This window comes from Urocampus carinirostris, chromosome 20, assembly GCF_059441175.1.
Source record: "Urocampus carinirostris isolate Australia breed hairy pipefish chromosome 20, RoL_Ucar_1.0, whole genome shotgun sequence".
NCBI lineage: Eukaryota > Metazoa > Chordata > Actinopteri > Syngnathiformes > Syngnathidae > Urocampus > Urocampus carinirostris.
This window is the reverse complement of record NC_142368.1, coordinates 20,279,696-20,305,809: the sequence shown is the minus strand read 5'-3', so window position 1 is coordinate 20,305,809 and position 26,114 is coordinate 20,279,696. Positions and strand designations below refer to the sequence as shown.

Genomic DNA, 26,114 nt, shown 5'->3' with positions numbered 1-26,114 from the left:
ATTCCTAAGTGATATCACAATATAGCAGTGTAGCTTCCCTTATCATGGTAACCCAAAATGTTGAAAGAGCCATATTGGACCGGGAAAAAAAACGTTATTTACACCTTATAAGTGAAGCAAAACATATACTGTATACATCTATATTCCTTGGAAAATGTTAAAAATTGTGTCATATTTTTCATCCTGAAGAAACTATCATTTTCCATTCTCAAACATTTTTGAAAAGCGTAATCAAAATACACAAAATAATTAATGTGAAACAATGTCTTAACTGTTTATAATTCATAGATGATAATTTTGTACGCATAACAATATTTATTTGGAAAAATATTGTTATACAGTACTGTCTGTACTTGTTTCATTTCTTTTTCTTACATTAGCGTTACAGATATGATACAATACGGCAGATGTGATGAAGTGTATTAGCTAGCGATTTTGTCCAGGTGGGGTCAAAAATGATTGATTAGATATAAATAAAATTACATTTAGCTTAATTTTTACCAATCGTATAAAGTTGAGTCATTTTTATTCTGGCTCTAAATCCAGACAATGATTCTTTTTTTAAAAGTCAACCCTCTGTGACGTGACAGCACGGCAATAATGTAGCAGTGACGAAAAAAACAAATACAAATGTCAGCATAATGAAGTTACACATAATATTTAAAATATCAAAAAACTATATGACTAAAAGTGATACATTATTCATTAAAAATTAGAGCTAAAACATTGTATTTGTAGGAAATCTTTAACCAGAAGCAAGGCAACCCGGAGCTGTTTTGTCGGAGCACACAATAGGGGCGGTAATAGTCAGTTTTGTCGCATGCGCGTTTTAAAATGTAATACATTTGTAAAGATAAACTCTGTAATGGCAATAAAACAACATTTTTTTTATAATAAAGTGTACACTTAATAAATGTAAAGGGTAAATATCTATATATATATTTTTTTGTTTTGTTTTGTTTTTTGTTTTTTTAGAAAATCTTTAACCAGATGTAACACCACCCGGAACTATTTTGTTTGCGCACACAATGGAAACTGTGACATCCAGTAGACCTTACCACTTAGTCATTTTTGGAGCTTCTGGTTTTACCGGCAAGTTTGTGGTGGAAGAAGTAGCCCGCTACGCCGCCGAAACTACCGAGGACAACCGTCTAACATGGGCTGTGGCTGGGAGAAGCGAAGAGCGTCTGAAGGAAGTCTTGAAGCAGGCCGCCGACAAGCTAGGTGGGAGCGCCAAAAATACTATCCTGAAATTTTTCACAAAAATACGCCCGAATGAATCAAATCAAGATAATTTCACAAAACCACATTTTTCTAGAATTAAATAATATGGCAATTTTTTCTCATCTCATTAGCTACACAGCTTCTCCTCAGTAGGGTCGCGGGGGTGCTAGAGCCCATCCCAGCAATCATCGGGCAGTGGGCAGGGGACACCCTGAACTGGTTGCCACCCAATCGCAGGGCACACGGGGACAGACAACTCACTCGCTCATTCACACCTAGGGACAATTTGGACCAGCCAATTCACCTGAAATGCATGTTTTTGGAATGTGGGAGGAAACCGGAGTGCCCGGAGGAAACCCACGCAAGCACGGGGAGAACATACAAACTCCGCAAAGGAAGTCCGGAGCTGGATTTGAACCCACTCAGGAAGATCCCAAGACATGAACTGTGCCGCACATGCGCTAACCACTGTGCCGCCGTGCTGCCTGGCAATTTTTTTATTCTTCTAAATATCAAACATGTAATTAAGTGTTTGCATTATCATTGTTATTTTATAATTTACGCAATCCCCAATTTTCATAACATTTATATAATATTAAATCATTTAATGAAACCCACATATTTTATCGAATTTTGCAATATATGCAGGCTTTCAAATATTCTTTTTGAAGATACCAGAATTACAACAGTGATTTTGTTATATTTTATTTGATGTTTGTTTATATTAAACCCCTTTTTCCACAGGCAAGCCCGAATTGAGCACAGACATCGATGTTATCATAGCGGACGTATCCAGCAAAGAATCTTTGGACATCATGTGCCAAAAGGCTCTGGTTCTTCTCAATTGTGTGGGGCCGGTGAGTATTTGATGCAATTATTCCAACAAGCAATGTTGAAATTTAGATTGATGCATCATCCAGTACAGATTTTATGGCGAGCCAGTGGTGGCGGCATGTGTGGATAATGGAGCTCACTACATTGACATCTGTGGAGAGCCTCAGGTAAAGAGGAGAGTTCTTTTAGTCTGATTTTTGGGAATCTTGAAAAGCTATTGAACTAGGAAATTAATGTTCTTACAGTTTCTGGAGCGCATGGAGCTGGAGTACCACAATAAAGCCTTGGAGAGAGGAGTGTACGTCATTGGAAGCTGTGGATTTGACTCCATACCGGCAGATTTGGGGATTATTTACACTCAGAACAGCTTTAAAGGTTTGATTTCTTTATTAAAACTTAAATATTTTAATTGTCAAATGTAAAAACCTGTTGATTTTTGATTATCTTATCAGGCTTAGTTTAGGGATGCATGATAATGATCCACCCTGATAGTTATCAAAGGGATAACGGCCAAATATGAAGTCACAGTTATCAGCTCAATGTAGCTTTTGTATATTCGTTTACATTTTCATTGCTGCTAATTTGTACGGTCAGGATGACACCGCCCAATAAGAATAAGTCTATATGTTTTCGTCCTTGGCTTGTGTGCCATTCAACATTGGATCACCTCTATAATGTTTAGAAGTGACGTGTTTTGTTGTGATAAAACACACCCTTGATTACATGAACTTTTTCAGCTGGATTTGATTAGTTATCGATATAAGTAGGAAAAACAGTTTTCATGCATCTTTAATTTTGATCTCTTGTTATTATAGGGACGCTGACAGGTGTGGAGAGTTTCCTTGCTATAAGCAGCGGACCTCGGGTATGCTATATCTTCTTGCAGTAAAGATAAAAAAGGAAATAACGTTCTTCCTTTCGAGGTATTAGCTTCATTTAGCATGAGTAACATGTTGTTAAACAATACAAAACCAAGTATATTTTCAAAAGTTCAACTGATTTTTTTCAAATGTCTATTTTTTCCTTTTTTTTTTTTAGGGCTCGTGTGGCCATGACGCCACCTGGCAGTCGGCGGTGCACGGCTTTGCGGATGCCGGCGCCCTTCGCCGGCTTAGAAGGAAGTTTGGCCACGAGCCGCTACCTGTGCTCGGAAACAAAATTCGACCCAGGTAAGCTGATTGTAGCAAATTTCTAGGTATTTGTTTTAACTAGGGCTAAATTTCGTTGCAATTGCGGAGAAATAGATTTTTGTTTTTAACTCTAAACTTAGATTGGGTCATCTTTAACCCATTGAATAAGATGACTTGCTATGTGTGTTATTTTCATTTACTATTACAATAACATTATAGAGCTTCCTCGCGACCCTACTGAGGATAAGAGGTGCAGATAATGGATGGATGGATTATAGAGCTTGGTTAATCATCTCTACAAACATAGTATAGGGCAAACTAGCGCTTGACTTTATCAATAGATCTATCAATACTTCCTTTTTTTGTCAATAAAAATTTTAAGTCAATCAATAAATACTTACTTTGTCAGTACTTATTATGAACACATCCTGAGCCATGTGACTACTTAGAGGCGAGTTCTTGTGTGCCCTGCACTCATTATGTAAAGGGGAATAAGGGAAACAAGACCATGTTCATTGCAGCCTGGTCATCCTGGATGGGGGATTACCTCATGTGCAGTCCCTTCTCAAGGTTTCTTCATTTTCCTCACGTGGAGGTTTTTGAGTTTTTTCTTGCCCTCATGTAGGTTTTAGATCAGGGGAGGGTGTCATAATAGTCTGTGGTTTGCAATAATCTGTGCAGCCCTTTGATACTCTTTGACTTGACTTGACTATGACTTATACAGAAAATCCCACTATACTCTGGTGAGGCACATCATTTTCTTTAAATCTTTCTAACAAAAAATAGTTAATTTGCTTTTTGGTGCTTAGCACACAGTTGGTAGATGTAGAGATGAGACACAACAAAGTTGTGCTACTAATTCTATACTGTAGAAATCCGAGTATATTTAATGAGAAACATAGACACTTAAAATCTTCTTAAATAATACTAATATTCAGCCTGTGCCTTGCACACATTACAGAGAGGTAGAGAGGAGACACTACCAAGTTGTGTTCCTACTTCTTAAGAAAATCCAAATATATTCTAATGGGGAACATAAATGTTTTTAATATTTTAAACAAATAGTGTTGGCTTATTGAATACTAAGGTTTGGTAATAAAATCCTAATTATTGTTTTTTTTTCTATCGTGCTGATAACTGCCGTGGTGTTTGGCCTATATTCCTTTTTTTTTCTTTTTTGATAAATTATTGGTGTGTGTGTGTGTGTGTGTGTGTTTCAGAGGATCTGTGTTCTTCAGCCGAGAGATTTTGCAGTATGCCATCCCTTTCATGGGTTCAGACCCGTCTGTTGTCAAGAGAACACAGCGTTTCCTTTACCAGGAGGAAAATCTCAAACCAGTAAATATTGATCAGCCATACATTTTTATAAAAGTTTTTTTGGTTTTATTTCTAAACTATTTTTCCTGGACAGGTCCAATATTGTGCCTATGTGGGGGTGGGTGGTCTGTGGTCGGTGGCCAAGCTCTTCTGTGGCGGCCTGCTCTTCTGGATTCTGGTCAAATTCAGGCTAGGGAGGAAACTTCTCACCATGGTACAGCTTTATTTTTTTCCCACTAAGCAGTACAGTTTGATTCCTAAGTTACTATTAAAATGGCTTTTTAGGGTTACCTGAGGTCATGTTTGTGTGTAGAAGTTCCTCATGGCACATAAATGAGCTCCAGTGTTTTATATTAAGGACTTACTTGTTAATGCATGCATATTTTGGGTTCCTTGACAATTGTTCTTAATCCAGAGTGGGCAAACTTTTTTAGTTGTGGGTGCATTGGGTTTCAAAATTGGGCTGGGATTGGGGCGAGTAAGGAAAAAAAAGAAAAAGATATGAATAAATATACATGCATAGATTTCATATTTATTTTCATATTTGTTCTTTAATAGACAATTTACTGACATTAAAACACTTTGGAGGTAAAGCAAAGTAATGTTTTTTGCCTACTTTTAAAAGTAAACATTTTTTTATAATGTGCATTTAAAAATTTAAAATTCAAAACTGTTTCTTTTCTGCATGGCTTTTTATAATTATCTTGATAAATAAAATTATGATGAGTAAAATTGCAAGTTCAAACAAAATATACATTAAAAATATATTTCAAATAATAATAATAATAATAATTTCCTTGTATTGTCATTCTGTGTAACAATGTACACAGAACGAAATGTCGATTGCACCTGACCCGTTGTAGCGAGCCGATGCAGCCGCAGCCAACAGAGGGCGCCGCCGACCACTTTTTAAGTCTTAGGAATGACTCGGCCGGGGCGCGAACCACCGACCTCCCAGTCTCAAAGCGGGCGCCTTACCATCTAATGACACATCATCTGAATATTGGTGCAGTGTGAAAAATTATTTTTATGGCGTGGGCACACTGGGATTAAGAGTGGTACCAACACGACAACAACATGTTTTGTAGTACTTTTCTGAGTTTTTGTTTGGCAGGCCAGATTACTAAGCATGACGTGGCCCACGTTCGGTTGTCTGCCCACCTTTTCTTCTTAATTCACATATAATTTTATTGTTTTTCCCTAGGAGCTCAGTGTTTGTGGTGCCCTGATCATTTTTCATAGCATCGTTGCACTCCTTTTTTAAATTTCTATTTCAAATCAAATGAACCAGAAGGTGAAATGCCTCAACTTACCAACAAGAGAGCATTAACGCTTGCGTTTGTGCTCACATTTCAACTGATTTTTGTTCTGTCTTTTTAGTATCCTCGTTTTTTTTCCTTCGGCCTGTTCACTAAGGCCGGCCCAACCCTTCAACAGGTTAGAATTCAATGACCATAAAAAATAACCATTAAAAAGCGGTTTGTCAAAGAATCTTGCTTTTGAACCACCAGATCGAAGACACCTGCTTCAGCATCACCTTTTTCGGAGAGGGCTACTCGGCGGGCACCCACCCCCTCCAGGGGCCCCTCAATGCCAAGATCTGCACTGAAGTCAAGGGAGGAGGTAAGAGTGAAGAGCTACTGATGACATTTTCATGATGGCAGATTTTTTTTTCTGTTACCAGAACCCGGTTACGTAGCTACAGTGATCGCCATGGTGCAGGCAGCGGTAACAGTGCTGAAAGAAAGACACGCCCTTCCCAGGAGGTCGGCGGCATCTCCACGGCACCACCTGAGCCGAGTTTACTTCTTGATGTTTTTTTTTTTTTAATGTATCTCCACAGGGGAGGTGTGTACACACCAGGAAGCGCCTTCTACAGAACCAGACTGATCGATCGGCTTCACGAGCACGGCTTTAGGTTCTCTGTAAGGAACTATGAGGAAGTCCCCAAGCAATAAAGATGGGTTCAGGTTTTTTTCTTTTTTTTTTTTCTTAAATGTTACCTTATATTTATGTGTGCTTATATCATTAAAAGTGTTATTTTGTGAATTTCAAAGAAATTAAGAATCTTGTATATGATGGGCCTTTAAAATTACCATTTCATTATTTTAGTTGGAGTAATTTTCTCCAGCAGGTGCCAGTATTACTCCCCCTAAAACATTTGGTTGTAGTTTCCCCTTTTCTCCAGTAGATGTCAGTGTTTATACTCATCTCCCTGATCACAAATGACCTCGCATCCCAACTAGACAGCAAAGGTCATTTCATGCCTCCGATGATGCTAGGTCTATATAAGGAGTGACAGCAAGTTGCCATGGAAACTGTCTAAACCCCCCTCCGTTTTTGGTCTGTTTTACAACCACTCGACTTTGATCATTGGAAAGAAACATTTGGCATCCCTCCCTCAAACCCACTGCGGTTCGTCCTCCCCCTTTATTCTCCTTCTCTGGCTGGAGCCATCCCCGCCTTCACATCTGCTGCCCCTGTCCTCCCCCTCAGCTGTCAGCACCACTCCAATATACACTGTCCAAACGCTCAAGAAGACTGAACATGTCAGATCCAGGGGACCAAAATGCAAAAAACCCCCAAAATTTCTGATTCGATTTCCACATCTTTTTAAAAAAAATACTTCTATGCTCAAACGTCATTTTCCACAATGGCCGCTTTATTTTAAAATGCCGTTTCTCCGAAGAATGACTAGCACTGTTAATCAAACCACAGGAGGTAGGGCCAAATGACAGACGTGACAAATGTCCAGATGAACGGATCGCTAGTAAGTGTCAAGTAAAGGCTTAACCTACCGACTTTGACATTATAATATGAAGTAATAATAATAATAATAATAATGCATTATATTTAAAAGCGCCTTTCAAGCCACCCAAGGACACTGTACAGACAATGAGAAAATACAATGTAAAAAATTGTAAGCGAAATATTAAATAAAAACAAGACATAAAATCATAAAAAACATAGGAAATGGAGAAGCTATGTGTTGTAGGCAGTCCTGAACAGGTGTGTTTTTAGACGGGACTTAAAAGTGGACAGAGGTGTGCAGTTTTGGAGGTTCGGAGGTAGATTGTTCCAAAGCTTTGGAGCAGCGCGACTGAAGGCTCTGGCTCCCATGGTGCTCAGGTGGGCAGGGGGCACTGACAGTCGGAGGGAGGACGAGGATCTGAGGGAGCGAGTGGGGACGTGCACCTGGAGAAGGTCGGACAAGTAAGGAGGGGCCAGGTTGTGAATGGCCATATATGTATATAGGATCAGTTTGTAGCTGATGCGATGTTGAACAGGAAGCCAGTGTAGCTGTTGGAGAACGGGGGTGATGTGCTGCTGGGAAGATGTTTTTGTGATGATGCGAGCAGAGGTGTTTTGAACCAGCTGAATTTTATGGAGGGACTTTTGAGGAAGGCCGAAGAGGAGAGCATTGCAGTAGTCAAGGCGGGATGTGACAAGACTGTGGACGAGAATAGCAGTGGTGCGGGGGGTGAGGGAAGGGCGGAGTCTGGTAATATTGCGGAGGTGGAAATAAGCAGTGCGGGTGATGGTGTTGATATGTGAGTGGAAGGTAAGCATGCTATCCAGGATGACACCCAGACTCTTGACCTGGGGGGAGGGGGACACTAAGGAGCTGTCGATGTTGAGAGAGAAATTGTTTACTTTGGATAAAGTGGATTTGGTGCCAAGAAGGAGGATTTCTGTATTATTGGCATTTATTTTAAGAAGTCTGGCGGAAACCAGACTGAAAGGGTTCATAGAGAGAGTGGAGGGACAGGTGGGAGTGGAGTTGAGCAGCAACAGTTTTTTCAAGGATTTTCAAAATAAATGGAAGGTTGTCAAAGTTGTTGGGGTCAGCACCAGGTTTTTTCAGTATAAGGGTAACAGCAGCGGTTTTGAAAAGTGATAGGACAATACCAGAAGAGAGTGAGGAGTGGATAATGGCAGATATGAGAGGAAGCAGGAAAGGGAGGCAGGATATAACAAGGGATGAAGGGAGGGGATCGAGCTGGCAAGTGGTGGGCTTGGATTTGAGTATGAGGTTGGATAATTCAGCAGTCGTGGGTGGAGCAAAACTGGAGAAGAAGTGACAAGGAGAAGGAAATTCAGATGGGGAGAGAGCAGACAGGTTTTGATGGAGTTGGTGATGAATCTTAAGGATTTTGTGATTGAAGTACTCCATTATGGAGTTGCAGGTTGTTGTGGAGTACAGGTGGAGGGGGAGAGAATTTGGTGGCTGGAGGATTTGGTTCATGACAGAGAAGAGAGTTCTTGAATTTCCTTTGTTGGAAAGGATGAGGCCAGAGTAGTAACTGGATTTGGTTTGTGCAATTTGGTCCTTGTATTTAGCAATATGGGTAATGTGCATGTCTTTATGGATGGTGAGGCCGGTTTTCTTATAGAGTTGCTCAAGTTGGCGCTTTTTTTATTTCATTGACATAAGAGCGGGTGTAAACCAGAGGGCAGATGTGGAGAATGAGGCAGTCGTAGTCTTCAGGGGGACGAGAGAATTTAGAATATTTGTGAGGCAGGCATTGTAGTGAGCGGTGAGGTCATCCGGGTTTGAAAGAGCGTCTGGGGGCGGGGAACGGTCAATAATGGAACAGAGAGTGTCAATGTTGATGTTTTTGGTATTACGAAAAGAAATGAGACGGGAGGTTTTGACAGTAGAGAGACAGAGTACGGTGTTAAAAGTGAGGAGGACATGATCGGATTCAGGAAAAACATCAGCAGTGGGCTTGGAGGAGGAGAGGCCAGAGCAACAAACCAAGTCCAATGTGTGGCCTTCAATGTGGGTGGGGAAGTCAATAAGACTGTGTATCCCGAGGCTCTCCAGGCAGGATGTGAAGTCTGGTGAGTGTCAGGTTGGGGTTGTCCATGTGAATATTGAAATCTCCCAATAAAATTAAATTTGACGAGAGAGTGAATACGTGTCTAATTAAGCTGGAGAATTCATTGATAAAATCACTATGTGGCTTCGGGGGGCGATTAATTGTAGCAATGATGGTTGGCGAGGGTCCAGGGAGCTTAAACACCAGGCATTCAAAAGAGCTTGATGCAGGGACGGAGACAGGCAAGACTTTCCACTTCTCGCGGTGGATTACCGCGAGGCCTCCACGGCCACTGCCACGGGGACGGCAGATGTAAACAAAGCCAGGAGGAATGGAGTCATTCAGAGCAGTGAAGTCGTTTGTTTGTTGCCAGGTTTCTGTTAAAATGAGGAAGTCAAGTTTGCGTACGGCGAGGACGTCTTGGATGAGGTGGCCCTTGTTCCTGAGTGAGCGGTTGTTCAGTAATCCAAAATTGACGGCGGAGGTGTCATGTTTGACAGCGGCAGTGCTGTTAGCCGACCTAGCCAGGCGGGCTAATGCATGACAGTTAGCGTTGCGGCCGCAGTTTCTGGGAGGGTGTCGAGATGTGGACCAGGTCGAGTTGATTGAGCCAGGGTTTTTGTACTCCACGTGTCTGCGCGACCCGCGGTGAATGTAGCGGCGTCAAGGCAGGCGAGCGATGTCAGGATGATGGTGCAGCTCCGGTGGCGGAGGCTCTAGTGCAATCCACCGGATCCGGAGAAGATCCGCAACAGAATAGTGGAGCAATCCTGTCGCTGGATGATGGCAGAACGTCAGGAGTATCGGGAATAATCCAATGGCGGCGAGGTTTTGGCACACCATGACGAGGGAGAGAGGCCGGTGCAGCTGGTAAGTTTAAGCTACCGGCGTTAGCCCGTGGCTAAGTTACGATTGGGGTTTGATTGATCAGGTGAAACGATGGTTCAGGTTACATCAACCGCGGTACCCACAGTCCAAAACAGAAGGGCAAAAGAAAGATCAGAAAGAATATCTGAGCTTCGAAAATGTCGGAAAAGTTTTGGAGTGAGAAGCGGCGACATACACGCCAGCGTCCTCTCACCCCGTGAAGTATGTCTTTCATAAGTTTATAGTTTATGAAATACCTAATTATTGAATGTTATAATTGTCATTTCTAATCATTTGGTCTTGTATTTCACAAGTGAGGGTTTAGTTTGCAATTTCCTATATCTGAGCCATCTAAGACTGATTACTTGTACCGTGTGAGGCAAATCGAGACACATATGTTGCTAAGAAGAAACTATCGTATATATCAGGGGTTCGGGAACGTATATCTCTCGATTCAGGTGTGGCTCTTTTCATCAGTACATCTTTTTTAGAGACAAGATTCACTCTTATAATGCAATTAGGCCAGGAATGCATCACTGTGTTCCTAACTTAAGCGTCAAGAGTAATGTAGCGCTTTTCTACCTTTAAGGCTGGTAAGGAGAAGTGTCATTACGATTTTTTCCATATCTCTTAGCCTTTGAGACTCATCAATATACACATGCAAGTGTGGTGTCTGCCTTCTACCATTCTGGGTATTTGTTAAAGCGTATAGTGCAAGTCGGTGGAAAATGATAAATCTTGTGCTTGAGAACTTTCCGGAGGGACGAAAGCGTGACGAACTTAGGTGCTGAGGTGCTTAACTTGTGTGGGTGTTTTGGCATTTGGGTTAGACATGGTCGAATTGTTTGTGTGTTTTTTGCTACTTCTTTTGTTTTTTATTTGTTTGTGTTTGTCTTGCTGTCAGTCACCCCTTTCGTGGGATATGACCAGGGTAGATAGATAGATAGATCGATAGATAGAAGACTAATGTTTTAAAATTTCAAAGATGTAAAACAATGTGCAAATATAAAATGGAATGGAGGATGAGTAATGACTACTTGATTCCCAAGGGCTTGAACTGTGACCATGTCACATGGCTGAAGGTAAACACATCTGTATCCTTCTCGTTTGCAGTGTTTTGTGATATGTTATTAAAAAGATAACCCCCTGTTTTGAAACCATTATTTACGACTAAGATGACTGTCAAAAAGGTTCTATATCCTTCTTTATTGCGAGAGGGAGACAAATTTAAGTGGTAGATTTTTTTATATGAGGCACAGGCTCTGGCATTATTATTATTTCATAGATTTTATTAAACGTCATACCGTGAAGTAAAATGCGCTGAAGAATTAGCTTTTGTCTTGAGAGCAGGTTTGGCAGATTTGTTGAATTTTGTCTTAAAAATATATGGTTTGACTCTCATAAAAATAAAAATATTTTGCTTTAAATAAACTTTGAATCAAAAAGGTTCCAGACCCCTGGTTTATATGATGCTACTTCCTAATTTTACATTTACTGTGTGACAAGGAGACATGAGTAATCAATCTCAGATGGGTTGATCATAGGAAGATCACCAAAAATGTCACTTGTGTGATACATGAGCAAATGGAGAATGCAAAAGATACATTTTTAGCATTTCATAATTAAGTATTTCATAATATTGATATTTGGGAATCTGAGGAAGTTACCCAGACAACGGGGAGCCGTGCCATGCACTTGAAGCCACCGTTGCCGTAAGACTGTTGCGCGCTAGAGTTACTCGACCGTCAAATCAAAGCTATGTGATTTCTACACTGTGCTCTAAATGTCAAAGAGAAAAAATTCAGTGAAGCCCAAGTCAACGGCGGGAGTAACCGAACTGAACGCACCCATAAAACCTGCAAAGTAGTAAACCACGATACAGCGTGGATTATTGTTCATCACGCAGCACAATGACGCACTGGTTAGCGCGTGTGCGGCACAGTTCTGAGGTCATGAGATCGAACCTCATGTGTGGAGTTTGCATGTTCTCCCCGCGTTTGCAGGAGTTTCCTCCGGGCACTCCAATTTCCTCCCACATTCCAAAAACATGCATGTCAGGTTAATTGGCCGGTCCAAATTATCCCTAGGTGTGAACGAGCTAGTGAGTTGTCTGCCTCTGTGTGCCCTGCGACTGACTGGCAGCCAGTTCACGGTGTCCCCTGCCCACTGCCTAAAGATAGCTGGGATGGGCTCCAGCGCCCCCGTGACCCTACTGAGGATAAGCGGTGCAGATAATGGATGGGTGGATGGATGGATATTTTACATCACAATAAAGAAAGACAAGTCGGGTTGATTACTTTTAATCAATTCAGCTAGCTACAAAATGTCCACCACTTTACACACTGACAAGATACAGATAGGGAAGTCATGCGTTGAGGACAACAATCTCACAGTTGAATCTATTGTGTCGTTCAGGTTGACTTTACTAACCCAGGGGGACATTTTTCAGAGATTTTGGTATGCATAGCTCTAAAGTACAGAAGCAACGACAAAAAAAAAAAGATAATTGATGTTGTCTTGTTTTGTGTGTTTCAGTTATCGTTATATCTCGTACGGATAACAAACCACACGGGGAAGGAATAAACTTACAGGTACGGTCTTATAAAAGTAACGTCTTTCAGAAATATGCGCTTCTGCTTTACATTGTTCGTTGTGATTGTTTTTTTTTTCCTTTTTCTTTTTTAAATCAGCATCCAAAACCTATGTTACAGTACACACAACCAGCCCTCCATTTTTCATGGACATCCTTATCACAGAACTGCATAATCGTTTAGAAAACTTTTTCTTTTTTTTTTTTGCAATACGAGTCTCGTTCGTCGTCGCACATTTTCGATCCCTTTTATTTTACAACAAGTCGGTTATTAGAACAAGATGGAAAGAGTGGCACTATCGCAAACTTGCAAGGGAAGAAATCGGAACCATCAAGTGTGTGCTAATACTGAGCATGCGTTTTTTTGTCGAGTCGCTACTGCCGTGTTACCGTGGTGTGTTTTTTTTTTTTTTTTTTTTTTTTTTTTGGGTCAACTTTTTAATGCATATTTTTTTTCAGACAGGTTTTATTTCCCAAGACTAAAATCTACCATTGGTCATGCAGAGAACGCACAATTCACGTCACTTTGGAATGCAAATGCCTAAGACAGCTACCGAGAATCTAGTTGCACGTGGTGGTCCAAACGGTAAACTCAGAATGAGCGGAACATACCATAGCCTACATGGAAGTGTTTTTTCGTTTGTTGGTTTTCTTCACTACAACAATACTGAAATAATAAAAAAGGAGGAAGGGTCAAACTAAAAAGCTTTTATCGCATTCCTTTTATATATTTTCACCATCATATATATATATGTATTCTCATATATACTGTGTGTGTGCATATATATATATATATATATATATATATATATATATATATATATATATATATATATACCTATGTGTATTTGTAGAAGTGTCTGTATATCCTTCTACATAACTATGTGTATACGTATCAATGTATAGAAGTATATATGTACGAATGTGTGTGTGTGTGTATATATATATATATAAATGTATATATATATATATATATATATATACATACAATATATGTGTGTGTGTATATGCGGGATATGGAACAATATATTATATGGAGTGTACTTATATATATATATATATATATATCGATCAAGAGAATAAAAATTTCACACACAAGCCAGAGCGCCACAAACTCAGCACTTATATACAACCTTTGGAAAAAGAATGACGGACCAAGTATAAGAAATCATCGTTTTTTTTTCCACGGGGACAATCATCTTGAAAAAAGCTCAACGAACGATACACAGAACGACATTTACAATGGGGGAGGGGGCGGCCGGGAGACGGCCAGGGGCTGGCCGGGGGTCGGGGTGATATGTGCATGTGTGCAAACCCAAGAAAGTCGACATCAGGGGATGAAAGCATGTCGGCGTCTGATGACGTGCGGCGCCGGACGCCGAGACGGCTCATGCTCGCCGGGGGGCCGGGGGAGGAGGTTGGGGACCGTGAGCCGAGGGGTCCTCCGTTTAGCCACTGCCGAGCATCTTTGTGGCCCTCTGGTTGGCCTCGTCGATCCTGGTCTTGTTGGAGTCAGCCTGGCAGAAGGCAAGAAGCGCAGAAAGGGTTTGACTTAATAATTTGGTTTGACGGATCTTAGACCAACTCAAACAGGGTCTAAATTGTGGTGCTGCAGTTTGTTTTGGGGTCTCCTTTACCTTATCCATGATCCTGTCGATCTGGCGGTTCTGGGTGTCGATCTCGTTGCCCATGTCCACGGCCATGTGGCGCAGATTTCCGATGATGCCGCCAACCTGCTCCAGGTTCTCGTCCATCTCGTTTTCTCGGGCATCGTCTGTTACCCTGTGCACAGAGAACATATGAATTTGTTTAATTTGTTTGAAAAAAATCAACACATTCAAAAAACGATGAAATAAAGTAAAATAAATATAAAATGGATGCATAAATAAATAAAGATAAATATAGAATAATAATTGAATACATGTTAATTCAGTGGAAAATAACAATGAATCGAATACACTTCCAATCTTGAATATGAAATAAATACAAAATTAAATGAATAAGAAATAAATGTTTAAAACTGTTTTCAGAGTAAAATAATAGTATTTTCATTAAATGAATATAGAAATAAATATAAAATAAATACAAAATGAAATAAAAAATAAATATGAAATTATAAATAAATAACATTCTATTCAGATTAAAATGAAAAATCCATAAAACAAATACAAAATCAAATGAAAAAATAAATCTATAACGATGAATAAATACAATTTAATTCTGAGTCAAATAGATTGAATATGAAATAAATAAAACATTTAATAAAAATGAATATAGAATAAAATAAAAGTAACACAAACAGATACAAAATGGAATAGAAAGAAATATTAAATGAAGAAAATTAAGAGCAAAATATAATATGTACTTATACATCATATTTACGGAATTTCACAAAAGAGAGGACACCCCTCACATTTCTGCAGAGATTTCATTGTAATGTTTGATTGAACAAAATTGAAGAAACACCACTTTGACACAATGAATAGTAGTCTGTGTAAATCTTGTATACAGTAGCAGTGTAAATTCATTTTTCCCCTCAAAAGACTCTCTAAACACCTTGGTAACGAAAGAGACTACACCCTCCATTAAAAGTTCCTGAAATGTGAATATTTCGAGTGGCCATCATGATTTTGCAGACCCACTTTAATCCTCCTGGCCATGGATTTTACCAAAGCCTCACAAATTGCCACTGGAATGCTCTTCCACTCCTCCATGACAACATGACTGAGCTGGGGGGTATATGAGATCTTGTGCTTCTCCACCTTTCACTTGAGGATGCCCCATAGATATTATATTGGATTTAGATCTGGAGACATGCTTGGCCAGTCCATCCCCCCTTACCCTTAGCCACTTTAAAAAGCCTTGGTCATTGCCCTGCGACCCAGTTTCTGGAGGGAAGGCATCATTCTCTGCTCCAGTATTCGACAGTACATGCTTGAGTTTGTGTTTCCCTTCATGAAATGCAACTCCCCAATTCCAGTTGCACTCATGCAGCCCCAAACCATGACATTCCCAACATCATGCTTGACTTTAAGCACGACACAGACATGTTTGTACTCCTCATTTGGTTTCCGCCACACATGATTCACACCATCTGAGCAAAATAAATTAACCTTTGTCTCATCAGATCAGAGGATACATTTCCAGTAAGTCATGACCTTTGTTGACGGACTTCTTTCGATTGCGTCAAAGCGATGTTTCTAAAGTGATGTTGTATTAAACACAATGAAATCTCTGTGTACTGATATATATATATATATATATATATATATATATATATATATATATATATATATATATTCATTCCTTTACCTGCGAATAAAGCCACCACTGATGGCCATCTGTTCGCGTTCATCCACAACACGTGCAGGCTGACTGGCCACAACACCGTCCTGGTTGTTTCCCCAAGCCTTGCTGGCGCCGCTCTTCATCCTGGGCGGTCGCCGAAAACAACCGTTACTCGATTCTCAACGACGGGGCGCTCCAATTGATCAACGGTGATTTCATGCAAACACGTATGAGTCATTGGCTTTGTTTACATGCTGCCGATATTCCGATTGGAATGGCAATATTGGATTTCTGGTGCACTTAGATTGAAATATTTGCCTGTTTAGTGACAAATTATTGACCTCGTTTGGGAGTATTCCTATTACAAAGGTGACGTCACAACATTAATAGGCGTAGTTTCCACAACTTTTGACATTAAAGGGACAGTGTCTTGTATTTGACCCCTAGATTTATCTGTAATGTGTAGTGAAGAGGTGTCAAACTAATTTTAGCTCAGGGGCCACACATTAGAAAAAAACATTCTCTGGGCCTGGACTGGTATAAAACAGAGAAAAAATAAAAAAAGAAACAAATAAGAGGGGAGAGAGAGAAAGATACACATAGAGAAAGGAAAAAAAGAAAGAGAGAAAAAAAGGAGAGAGATTAAAACTAAGAAGAGAGAAAGAAATAGAAGAATGGAAAAGTAAAAGAGAAAAAATGAAGATGGAAAGAGAAAGAAAAGAGACCAAGAGAGAAAGTATAGACAGAGGGTGGGAAAGTGAGAGAGAAAATAAGAACAAGAGAATGAGAAAGAGAAAATAACAAAGCGAGAAAATGGAAAGAAAAAGCGTTGTCTCACAGACCGGATGCAATTCCTTGGCAAGCCTAATCTGGCCCGTGGTCTGCAGGTCTGGTGTAGTGCAGCCGAAAATGGCTGCTACAAAGCACAAGGAAAATTTTAAACTTCGGAGACTCTTATTCTTCTGCCCAGCCTTTTGCAGGATTTTTTATCTTATTAGGGTACCCGTAGCAACAAGATGGCAGACAATCATGTCAGTGCTATGTTTGGTGAGCTTGTAATGTAAATCATTATTATTTTATTTGAGTGAAGGTTTTTTTTACCCCTGGGAGGTGCTAAGTAATACACAATGTCCCTTTAAATGAAGGTCGATTTCATTTATGTAACTCAAGAAATTCCACAATGTACCGTGCTTGATTGCTCCAAAATCGATCTCCATTCCTGCATCCACTGTTTACAAGATATGCTTGTGCGTGGCTAGATTTACACTATACGTGGATAGATACAACAGTGACATTTACCAGCATTGGGTCATTGTGATTTTAAGAGAATTTAAAAATACAAACAATAGAAAATATTTATATATATTGTTTTATGTTGGTAGTATCTCTTTTCTATCTGGCATAAAAACTATATGCATATTCAGTCTTTTTCCAAAAAGAATCAATTCATAATGAGCGTTTTTTGGGGTCTTGTGGCTCCTTTTTCGCCGTTATTTTCGCCTAAAATGAACGGCACGCTTGCACCTGCGATCCATTATTCCCCAATCGCATTTTGCTGTGAGCAGTTACTGCCACGGCGCTTTTGTCAAGCTCAGCGGCTCTTTTTTGCCAGCATTTCCGCCAAATATGAACTGCACTTGTGCAGCCGCAATCCATAATCCCCAATCACATATTGTTACTGGGGACCGGCGAAACACACTTTTTTACTTAAGGCATGCCATTCTTGCCTGCCTGAAATGAACGGTTGTGGCTGTGATCCATTACCCCTAGTCGATTATTGCTGAGTGCCAGGGCCGGCAGGGCACTTTTTTTGCATTCGGGCTCTTTCTTCTGTTCTTTTCGCCTCGAATAAACAGCACCCATGCGGCCACCGTTCATTATCCCTGGTTGACTTTTTACCCGTTATTCCCGCCTAAAATGAATGTCACCCATATGGCCACGATCCATTATCCCCGTTTAACTATTGCTGGGAGCGGGGTCCGACAGAATGTATATTAAAAACGGGGGAGGTTCTGATTCCTATTAGCTAAGATAAAAAAGTGTTTACAGTACACGAATGTACTTACATGGACAAGTTACCGGAAATAATAGGACTGACCGAACTATTGCAATCGGTATACTCGTGGTCAGATTACTGGGCTGTTTTGTATCATCAGAATTTTAGCAATATTGCGTTTCCAATCTGATTATTCCCTGCATGTAAACGTACCCAATGTCTGTGTTAAGCTAAGTCAAGCAAAGCGTAGCAGGCATTGACTTGTTAGGTTCTGGAGGTTGAAGCTGTTAACAAGATAGCACTGTGAAGTGATATGCTACGCCAGCAGCAGTATTATCCGTGTTGTTGCAAAAAAAAAATCCCACAATTGAGTGTCCTAATGTAACAGATAACAGAGAACCTCCTGGAAGACAAACAACATACAGTACATTATACAAGACTGTCACATCATTAAACGACAAAAATGTGGAGAACAAACTAGAATTAAAAAAATAAAAATAAAAAAGAAAGGATCGGGGTTAGAGAACAAAAAAGCTGAAAGAGGTTGGCAGCCCAACGAGTGATGTTCTTCTTGGATCTGGCAACCTTTCCCCTATCAGTGAGCACATTTTCAAAAAGCTTTGTGACCCTAGCTAGAGGGGAGCCTGAGGATAACGATATTGACGCTTGTCTGGTGTCGTTTCAACAGGAAGCTGACAAATACAGCTGTGCTAACAAGACGCCACTCCTTGCCTGGCCCAAATTTGCACTCCGTTATCTCTTCAACCGAAACAGAAAGTGAAAATCTGTTGTTTGTTTTTTTTTTTCCATCTAGTTTAAGCAGAAATGTATATCAACATTTATTCTCCTGTAAGTCCTGCGACAGTTGCTATCCTGTTACACCGCTAGGGTCAGTTCAACCTTCTATACGAAACATTTGCTTCATAAACGAAAGGTTAAGGATCAAAAAATGTATAAAACATATGGTAAAACATTCGAGTGGGTCCACGGAAAACCCTGTGTAAGCTAGCCTTGCTAATGGTAATGCTAGTTGGCCCATATTTCTGCGTGTATTTTTCTGTATTTTGGCTCAAAAATAGGGGGAATATAGTAGTTGTGAATTATAAGGGTAGATGTTCATGATAGAAGACTTTTCAAAATAAGAGTAACTTAATGTGTCACTGGCTAACTCATTTATTCTTAACTCCAGTGTTGTCTTACGGTAGCTGCTAGCCAATACTCTGCTAGCAAGACATCCACCTTCTGCACAAATCACTCATCTCCAAAATGACATGTTAAGGAGAAAAAAACAAAAACATGAGTGATAAAAAGTAGCCAAGACAACTACGAAAAAGCTAGCCTTACTAGCCCTAGTTAGCCTTACTAACACACAGGCTAATGCTAGTTTTACTGTACTTAAATCTGTGTTAATTGTCTGTGATAAAACTGTGATAATTAATTGTCTGTGATAATTACAAGGGAAGATGTTAAAGATAGAAGACTAAATAGACAAAATATGAATACAGAATATGTCTATGCTAACCGATTAATCTTGGACGTATACCCCTCTATGATATCAGCTAAAACAGCCAACTTGTTTGGTAGCAAAAGGACATTTGTTATTTGAGCGTTGAAGTTATTGTTGTGGGACAGTGAAGGCTCAGCCTCCTACTCGACTTTTATTAATAGAAGTGGACTTGAAGCTTCACTTAGCTGCCAGCCCATGCTGACACGTCATTTCTTTTGTACTTGTTGTTTGCCATCTGTCTGCTTTTCTTCATCTCCTGGTTTGATTCGAAGATACGCTGGCCAACAAACGCCATAAACGCCGTTTAATCGCTTTTAGCCAGGGAGGTGATTGGATTAAATCCGGCCAAATGAAACTCAGTTAAAACGAGCCACCCATCGATCAAAATCTGACAGTAATAGCCTGTGTAGACAATACAAATATGACTCTTCCTGTAATTTCCTTGTCAGGACCCGACACGCCATTCCCCCTAGTGGGTGCCAACCTGGGGGGAGTGGCTGGAGAATGCCAAACTCTGCCTAATTTGTCTGCACTTCATTATTATTCTATCGATTGTACCCAACAGCAGAGGTTGTCAGGTCATTGTCACGGCAATATTGGACATTTTGTTAGTTGTTTTGAGGGCACTGGTTTCTTTTGTTAGTTTCTCACTTTGTTATTAAACAATATTTTGCCTTGGTTCCTGCTTCCCCACGTATTGGGTCAGACTGCAAACCGTGCTATCAGGTAGAGTCAGGCAACCCGGTCCTCGAGGGCCATATGTCCTATTTGAAGGTTTCTCATCTTCAATTCAGGTGATCCAACTTATCAACTTCTTAGCAAACTGCATGAGCTTGTTGTTGATCCTACTGTTTGGAATCACCTAAGCTGAAGAAGAGAAACCTCCAAAAACATGCAGGACATGCAGCCCTCGAGGACCGTGTTGCCATCCTCTGGGCTAGAATAATAATAAAGTGCAGGTGGTTGCTCTCCAGCCACTTCCCCCCAGTTGGTGCTCCGTAAATCAGAAATGATGTGTCATTCCGAGCAAAACCTGTTTGCAATGGCATGGTTGCTTGCTTTTGGCATTGAGGAACTTCTGAACCTCCAGAAAATCAACAAAGTCCTTTAAATATCTGTGCCGTTAACCAAAATCTTGAATATCACAACTGTTATTTTGGTTGAATGGAAATGTTCTAATTAATGCTTTGTAGTAAAGTGGAAACCATTCCTGCTGAAAAGTTTCTCTTGATGTAACTATGTCTTGTGTGCTTTTCAGGCTCTGTATCACTTTAGAAATTTGATGTCAAACCATAGATACATAATCGTCATCTTAATACATCAATGTCACCATGTGCAGCAATGCTATCAGGAGCTTCATCGCCATGCATGCATAAGCATTCCAAGGGTCATGCTCGCGAGTCATTCCTTGACGTCGCAGTCGAGGGTGTTAAGGAACCTAAAAAGGGGTCGCCCTCTGCAAAGAGGTGAGCATCCAGTGAAGGTTGAAGTGAGAAGATCATGCAGATGAGGAGTAGCTCCCTGGGCCTTTTTAAATTACAGTCCAGTACCAGGATGCTCTAGTACTGTTACGCCTCAGTATCTGAATTCAGTAAAAGTGGTGGTGGAGATTGGCTGGGTTTGGCTGATTACGCTCTCCTCGTGAATTGAAATATGTTTCTCTTGTCCTGCATTGTGGATTTTGATCCAGAAGTTAGGTGATAGACTTCACAGTTATCAGATGTAAACCTATGCAAGTGACGGATTATGGGACGGTGTCTTGTGTGTCAGTTCTTTCGTTTAGCACCAAAAGGGGAGCCTAAGTCTTTATCCAAGAACCCTGTAAGACTGGATCAGCCTCTGCAGTAGTTTGAATACATTTGTTCTTGCTTTTTGGGTTTTGCATCTACTAAACCATCAGACATACAAATTCTAAAGAAATGTGACTGTCTCCAGTCCACTCTCAACATCATGAGCTACTGCGACTTACTTTTAGTACTATTTGGAACTCTGCTAAGAATCCAATGCCAAGATGCAGTTCTTTTTTTTACCTCGATGGATTCTTCTTGTAGAAAGCAATGACTACAAGTCTTAAACATCAGTGTGAGTTTGTTTAGCAATGAAAGGGACCTAGCCAAAACCCGATAACTCTTTAAGGTTGGATCTGTCCCTAGCATTTGTTTCAATAGGTTCTTTCTTGCTCTCGGGTCTTGTAGCTATCGAGATCCCCAAACAAACCTGAAGAACTTTAACTCCTGGTCTACTGTCAACATCGTGAGATACTGGAACTTCATCTTTGTTCTGGAACCCCAGAAAGGAACCAGCACCAAGATGCTATTCTACTGTTACCTCCATGGATTTGTCTTCTACAAAAGGAATGGCTACCAGTCATAAATGACGGTGTGAGTTTATTTAGCAACGAAAGGGACCTTACCCTTTTTCCAAGAACCATAAAAGATTGCTCAAGATACCCTGTTAGATTGGATTAGTCTCTGGCATTTGTTTTAATTGGTTCATTCTTGCTCCTTGGGTCTTGCAACTGTCAAAATCATCAGACAAACCAAGACTGAAGAATTCCAACTCCGTCCTCTAGTCCACCTTCAACTTCAGATGCTACTGGAACTTCATCTTAGTACGGTCACACCAGTGAGCTCCGCTGCCCTAGTGCTCAATTTACTTCACATAAATTTTGAGGAAAAGTTTTAAAAACAGCTCTGGAATGCTACGCCACGGAGCAAGCATCATCTACATCCCTGACGATGATACGTGGCAAGAGTTGAAGTATGCAAAATGACTGTGTGTGTTTGAAACTGCAACATAGCTTCCGGTGTGCATGGATGCGAAAGGCACAGATGCCTTTTTGCAGCTGGAGCCGAGCAGACAAGTAGCCGTAATCATGCTTACGTGTCAGATGGAGATTTTTTTGGTTTTGTCAAGGCAGGCAAGCAGGCAGGCAGGCAAGCAGCACCTACTTGTTACATGGACAGGAGCAAAGACCACAGAATTTCCCTAGATCGTTCAAATTCTTTTCCGCATCCTTCATGTCCTTATTGATTTGGTCCATTCCCTCTTCGATGCGCTCCAGTTGTTCTGATTAAACCCCAGTCATTTATTCCCCACGGAACGAAGCACGAGAAGAGAGAGAGAGAAAGGGAGGACAAGGGAGAGAAGACAATAACTTCAGACACTCACTGTGACAAAATCAAACCAAGAACAGAAAAACAAATGAAAACCCCCCAAAAAAAGAGGAAAAACTGGACGCCACCACATATGTGACAACCTTCGAGGCACGCTGTCAGTACCTACTTGTTACATGGACATATGAAAAGCCCACAGCATTTCCCTAAATCTTTTAAATTTTTCTCGGCTTCCTTCATGTCTTGGTTGATATGGTTCATGCCATCTTCAACACGATCGAGTTGCTCTGGTCAGGACAAAGGGATGACAGTAGTGGAATGAATGTCATTGGATTGGTTGATTGACACAAATAGGACTTATGAGGTGTAGCGAGTGGTCCACCGGTGGACAGACGTTCCTCGGTAAAATGAGACGCCCAATTTTGTTCGTTTGAATGACTAATGAGGAATTTGGTTGCTCAAACTAAATGGAATCGTCTAGACCAGAGAGGAACACTTTCGAAAGATCCTGTCGATTTTATTGAGGAAGGATCTCAAAGATGAAGGACAGTGGTCATTGAGGATTGGAGTATCACATATCTGGTCTAGACAAAACTTTGAAGAACCACTTACTGGTGTTTGTCAAGGAAATTTGGTTTTAAGGAAAACTGCTGTGGTAGATTGCGGTTTACGTTACTATGTTTACATGCAGACAATATTTGGGTTAGAATTGGATTTCAGAATTAAACAGTTGAAATACCATGTTGAAATGTGTCAAATCAGAGTTATACAGTATTCCCTCGTCATTTCACTGTTCAACTTTTGCGTTCTCTGTGCATTGCAGATTTCTATCTATTAAGAGGTCCCACGGATAAATAGTTTACATGTGCCTTCTGTTTTTAAGGCGCAGATTGGACCAATCTGAATGACTTGTTTTCAAAACTAGATACAATTGACTAACCCCGTAAACATGCGGTTTAGAAAATTCCAATTACAAGGGCGATATCAATCAAATGTGAGCTCCATTGCTGCGTCCTATCGATCTACAAGTTGTGCTCATGTGTGGCTAGCCAGAAGCAAAGACTTAGACCAGGGGTCTCCAACGTGGTGCCCGTGGACAGCTGTGATGCACATGGATCTTTTCTGAAAATAGCTCACCTGTGCGGGGTCATTGTGATTTTCTAGTGAATTAATATTTTGGGTGGTTGACTTGAGTCTATTTAACCCTATCTTTAATCATTAACCTGGTAAAAACATAGTAACAACATAGTAATAACATGATAAATTGTTGTTTTTTTTTTTAGTCATTCTATCTACTATCTGCCTACCTCTTTAGCATTGTAGCTAGCTATCTTCCTCCTTCTTTAGCTAGCAAGCTACCTAGCTAGCTTTTTTTAAAAACGGTATGCTATCTAGTTAACATTTTATCTTTTTTGCTAGTTATCAAGCTAAATGTTGGCCTCCTTTCTAGCTACGTACATTGCTTTTTTAGTTTTCTATCAGGCTATTTAATTGGCTTTTTACTCTTTTAGCTAGCTAGGTCCCTTTTAGTTTTTTACCTGTTTACCTTTCTAGCAAAGTATAAAGCTACTTTTTTAGGTATTAAGGTAGCTTTTTACATGTTTTTGCATGTTATCTAGCTAACATTTTGTCTTTTTTTGCTAGTTATTAAGCTACATTTTGGGTCCTTTCTAGCTAGTTATCAAGCTTTTTTTTAAAAATAGCTTTCCATTTGGCTTTTTAGTTGGCTTTTTACTCTTTCAGTTAGCTATCTAGCTCACTGTTTTATTTTTACCGTTCTGGCTTACTATCAAGCTACTTTTTAGCTATTTAGCAAGCGATCGATCTACTGCTTATCAATTTTACGCATTAAAAACAAAACAAAATATTGCCAACTATCCAGGGTTAAACAAACTCGATTATCCAGGTTTCTCAAACCTAAAATTCCAGGTATTAAAAACAAAACAAATAACAGCAATTGTCAAGGGTTATACAAATTCGAGGTCGATTATCTGGGTTTCTGGAACCAGAATTTATGTATCAAAAGACTATTGCCAACTATCTAGGGTTAAACAAACTCGAGGTAGATTAATGAGGTTCCTAGAATTCCAGGTATTAAAAAAACTAAAACAACACCAATATTGTAGATTATCCAGGTTTCTAAAACCAGAATTACATGCTTTAGAAAACCCCAATATAACCCGCTTTCGAACAGATTCATTATCTGCATGTAAACATTGAAGTCACAAAAAGTTCCCAGCTTAATCCGCGGTCATCTCCTTCAGTGCCAGTGAGGGCGATATATGTCAAAAGATCAATTTTTAAAGAAGCTGGCAGTGAATGAGCTTGGACAACATGAGAATTATGAAGCATCAATTTGGTTTTATTCAGATTTGTAAAATCCCCTTTCGGGATATAGAAGTGTCCTTCAGTTTGTCCTCCTTAGGGAGGCTGTCTCACACGGCGGTGTGAAAGATTTAGTGTTTTGAGTCGTGGGGATTTTACAAAGCAGTGAATGGGTTGACTGGATATTTTTGTCGTTACCAGCTAAATCGATCGTTTTTCTTTAACACATCTGTTCAGTTCTGGGCTGTCAATTCAGCAAAAAGCACCAGAGGAACTTTGTTTTCCTGTCGGATTGGTGATATCTGTTTTTGTCACTGTGGTGGTTGGTTTGAGCGCGAAAGAAAACATTCAAAGAGAATCGCTTAACGGAAACAAAGGTTAAAAGACGCTGGAAATCACAATGCCCGACTGCTAAGGAATCTCAATGTAAATAATTGAAAACAAACCAAATTGTTTATACAGTAGAGGACTTTAGGAGACAATGCCTTTTGTATCAATAACATTGACTGAAATTTACTATTTTTGAAATTTTACATCGACTTTTGGTAGTTATCACACTTACCTCCTTGCTCATCCAACATAACCAAAGTCCTAATTCCGGCATCTTTGCTCTACTCCCCAAAGATGGCCAGGTAGCAAGTGAAAGGAACAAAAAAACACCAGTTAGTGGTCAGTAATTGAAAACCTTGTTGGGACACTATTTTTAGTACCAGCATCTGTGGGAATTCCCTTGCATTGTTGAATAACTCTGGGAAATTGGACAGGGATGCTTGAGAAAGACTTTGCTTGATTACTATAAGTGATGAAAGGGGGGTATATTGTAGAAAAAATCTACTCTGTATGAACAGTGCAGAACACACCTGTAAGCTAATGTTGTGTTACATAACTGAACAAAAGGACTTCCCTAACCGATAACGTTTATTTACACCCTGATTATCCAATTTTGGTATTGTTGACAAGATTGGAATTTCCTCTTGACAAACCCAAAAATGGTAAGGAACAGAAGGCAGTGTCCCAATCTCCCAGAAACTTCACTGTCATGTAAAAGAAAATATGTAAAACAGGTATCTCCAACTACCGGCCTGGGGGCCAATTGT

At 40.1% G+C, this 26,114-nt stretch overlaps 2 protein-coding genes across 3 annotated transcripts in view; one reads left to right on the top strand and one right to left on the bottom strand.

Moving 5' to 3' along the window:
* Window positions 1-86: 86 nt before the first annotated feature.
* Window positions 87-13,477, top strand: sccpdhb (saccharopine dehydrogenase b). The gene is made up of 13 exons (XM_088324882.1): window positions 87-800; window positions 976-1,224; window positions 1,969-2,081; window positions 2,145-2,225; window positions 2,304-2,433; window positions 2,874-2,923; window positions 3,097-3,227; window positions 4,409-4,526; window positions 4,600-4,719; window positions 5,886-5,942; window positions 6,017-6,128; window positions 6,190-6,271; window positions 6,349-13,477. The coding sequence occupies exons 2-13, from the start codon at window positions 1,029-1,031 to the stop codon at window positions 6,461-6,463; spliced, it is 1,305 nt and encodes a 434-aa protein (XP_088181008.1). The 5' UTR covers window positions 87-800; window positions 976-1,028; the 3' UTR covers window positions 6,464-13,477.
* The window catches only part of snap25a (synaptosome associated protein 25a), a 26,658-nt gene continuing 13,023 nt past the window's right edge, over window positions 12,480-26,114 (bottom strand). The window contains exons 4-8 of one of the 2 annotated variants that reach the window (XM_088324886.1): window positions 25,580-25,628; window positions 22,862-22,979; window positions 16,098-16,217; window positions 14,423-14,567; window positions 12,480-14,302 (exon numbers count right to left, since the gene is read on the bottom strand). In XM_088324886.1, coding sequence (XP_088181012.1) covers window positions 14,234-14,302; window positions 14,423-14,567; window positions 16,098-16,217; window positions 22,862-22,979; window positions 25,580-25,628 — 501 coding nt within the window. In that variant the 3' untranslated portion in view covers window positions 12,480-14,233. Of the gene's footprint in view, window positions 14,303-14,422; window positions 14,568-16,097; window positions 16,218-22,527; window positions 22,646-22,861; window positions 22,980-25,579; window positions 25,629-26,114 lie in introns of both variants that reach the window. The other variant, XM_088324885.1, reaches the window with a different exon arrangement.

Bases quoted from the DNA above. Each gene is read 5' to 3' on its own strand.
- sccpdhb (XM_088324882.1), top strand. From the start codon at position 1,029: ATGGAAACTGTGACATCCAGTAGACCTTACCACTTAGTCATTTTTGGA. The intron at 4,720-5,885 runs GTACAGCTTTAT...CTGTCTTTTTAG, and splicing joins GGAGGAAACTTCTCACCATG to TATCCTCGTTTTTTTTCCTT. The intron at 6,272-6,348 runs GTCGGCGGCATC...GTATCTCCACAG, and splicing joins AGACACGCCCTTCCCAGGAG to GGGAGGTGTGTACACACCAG.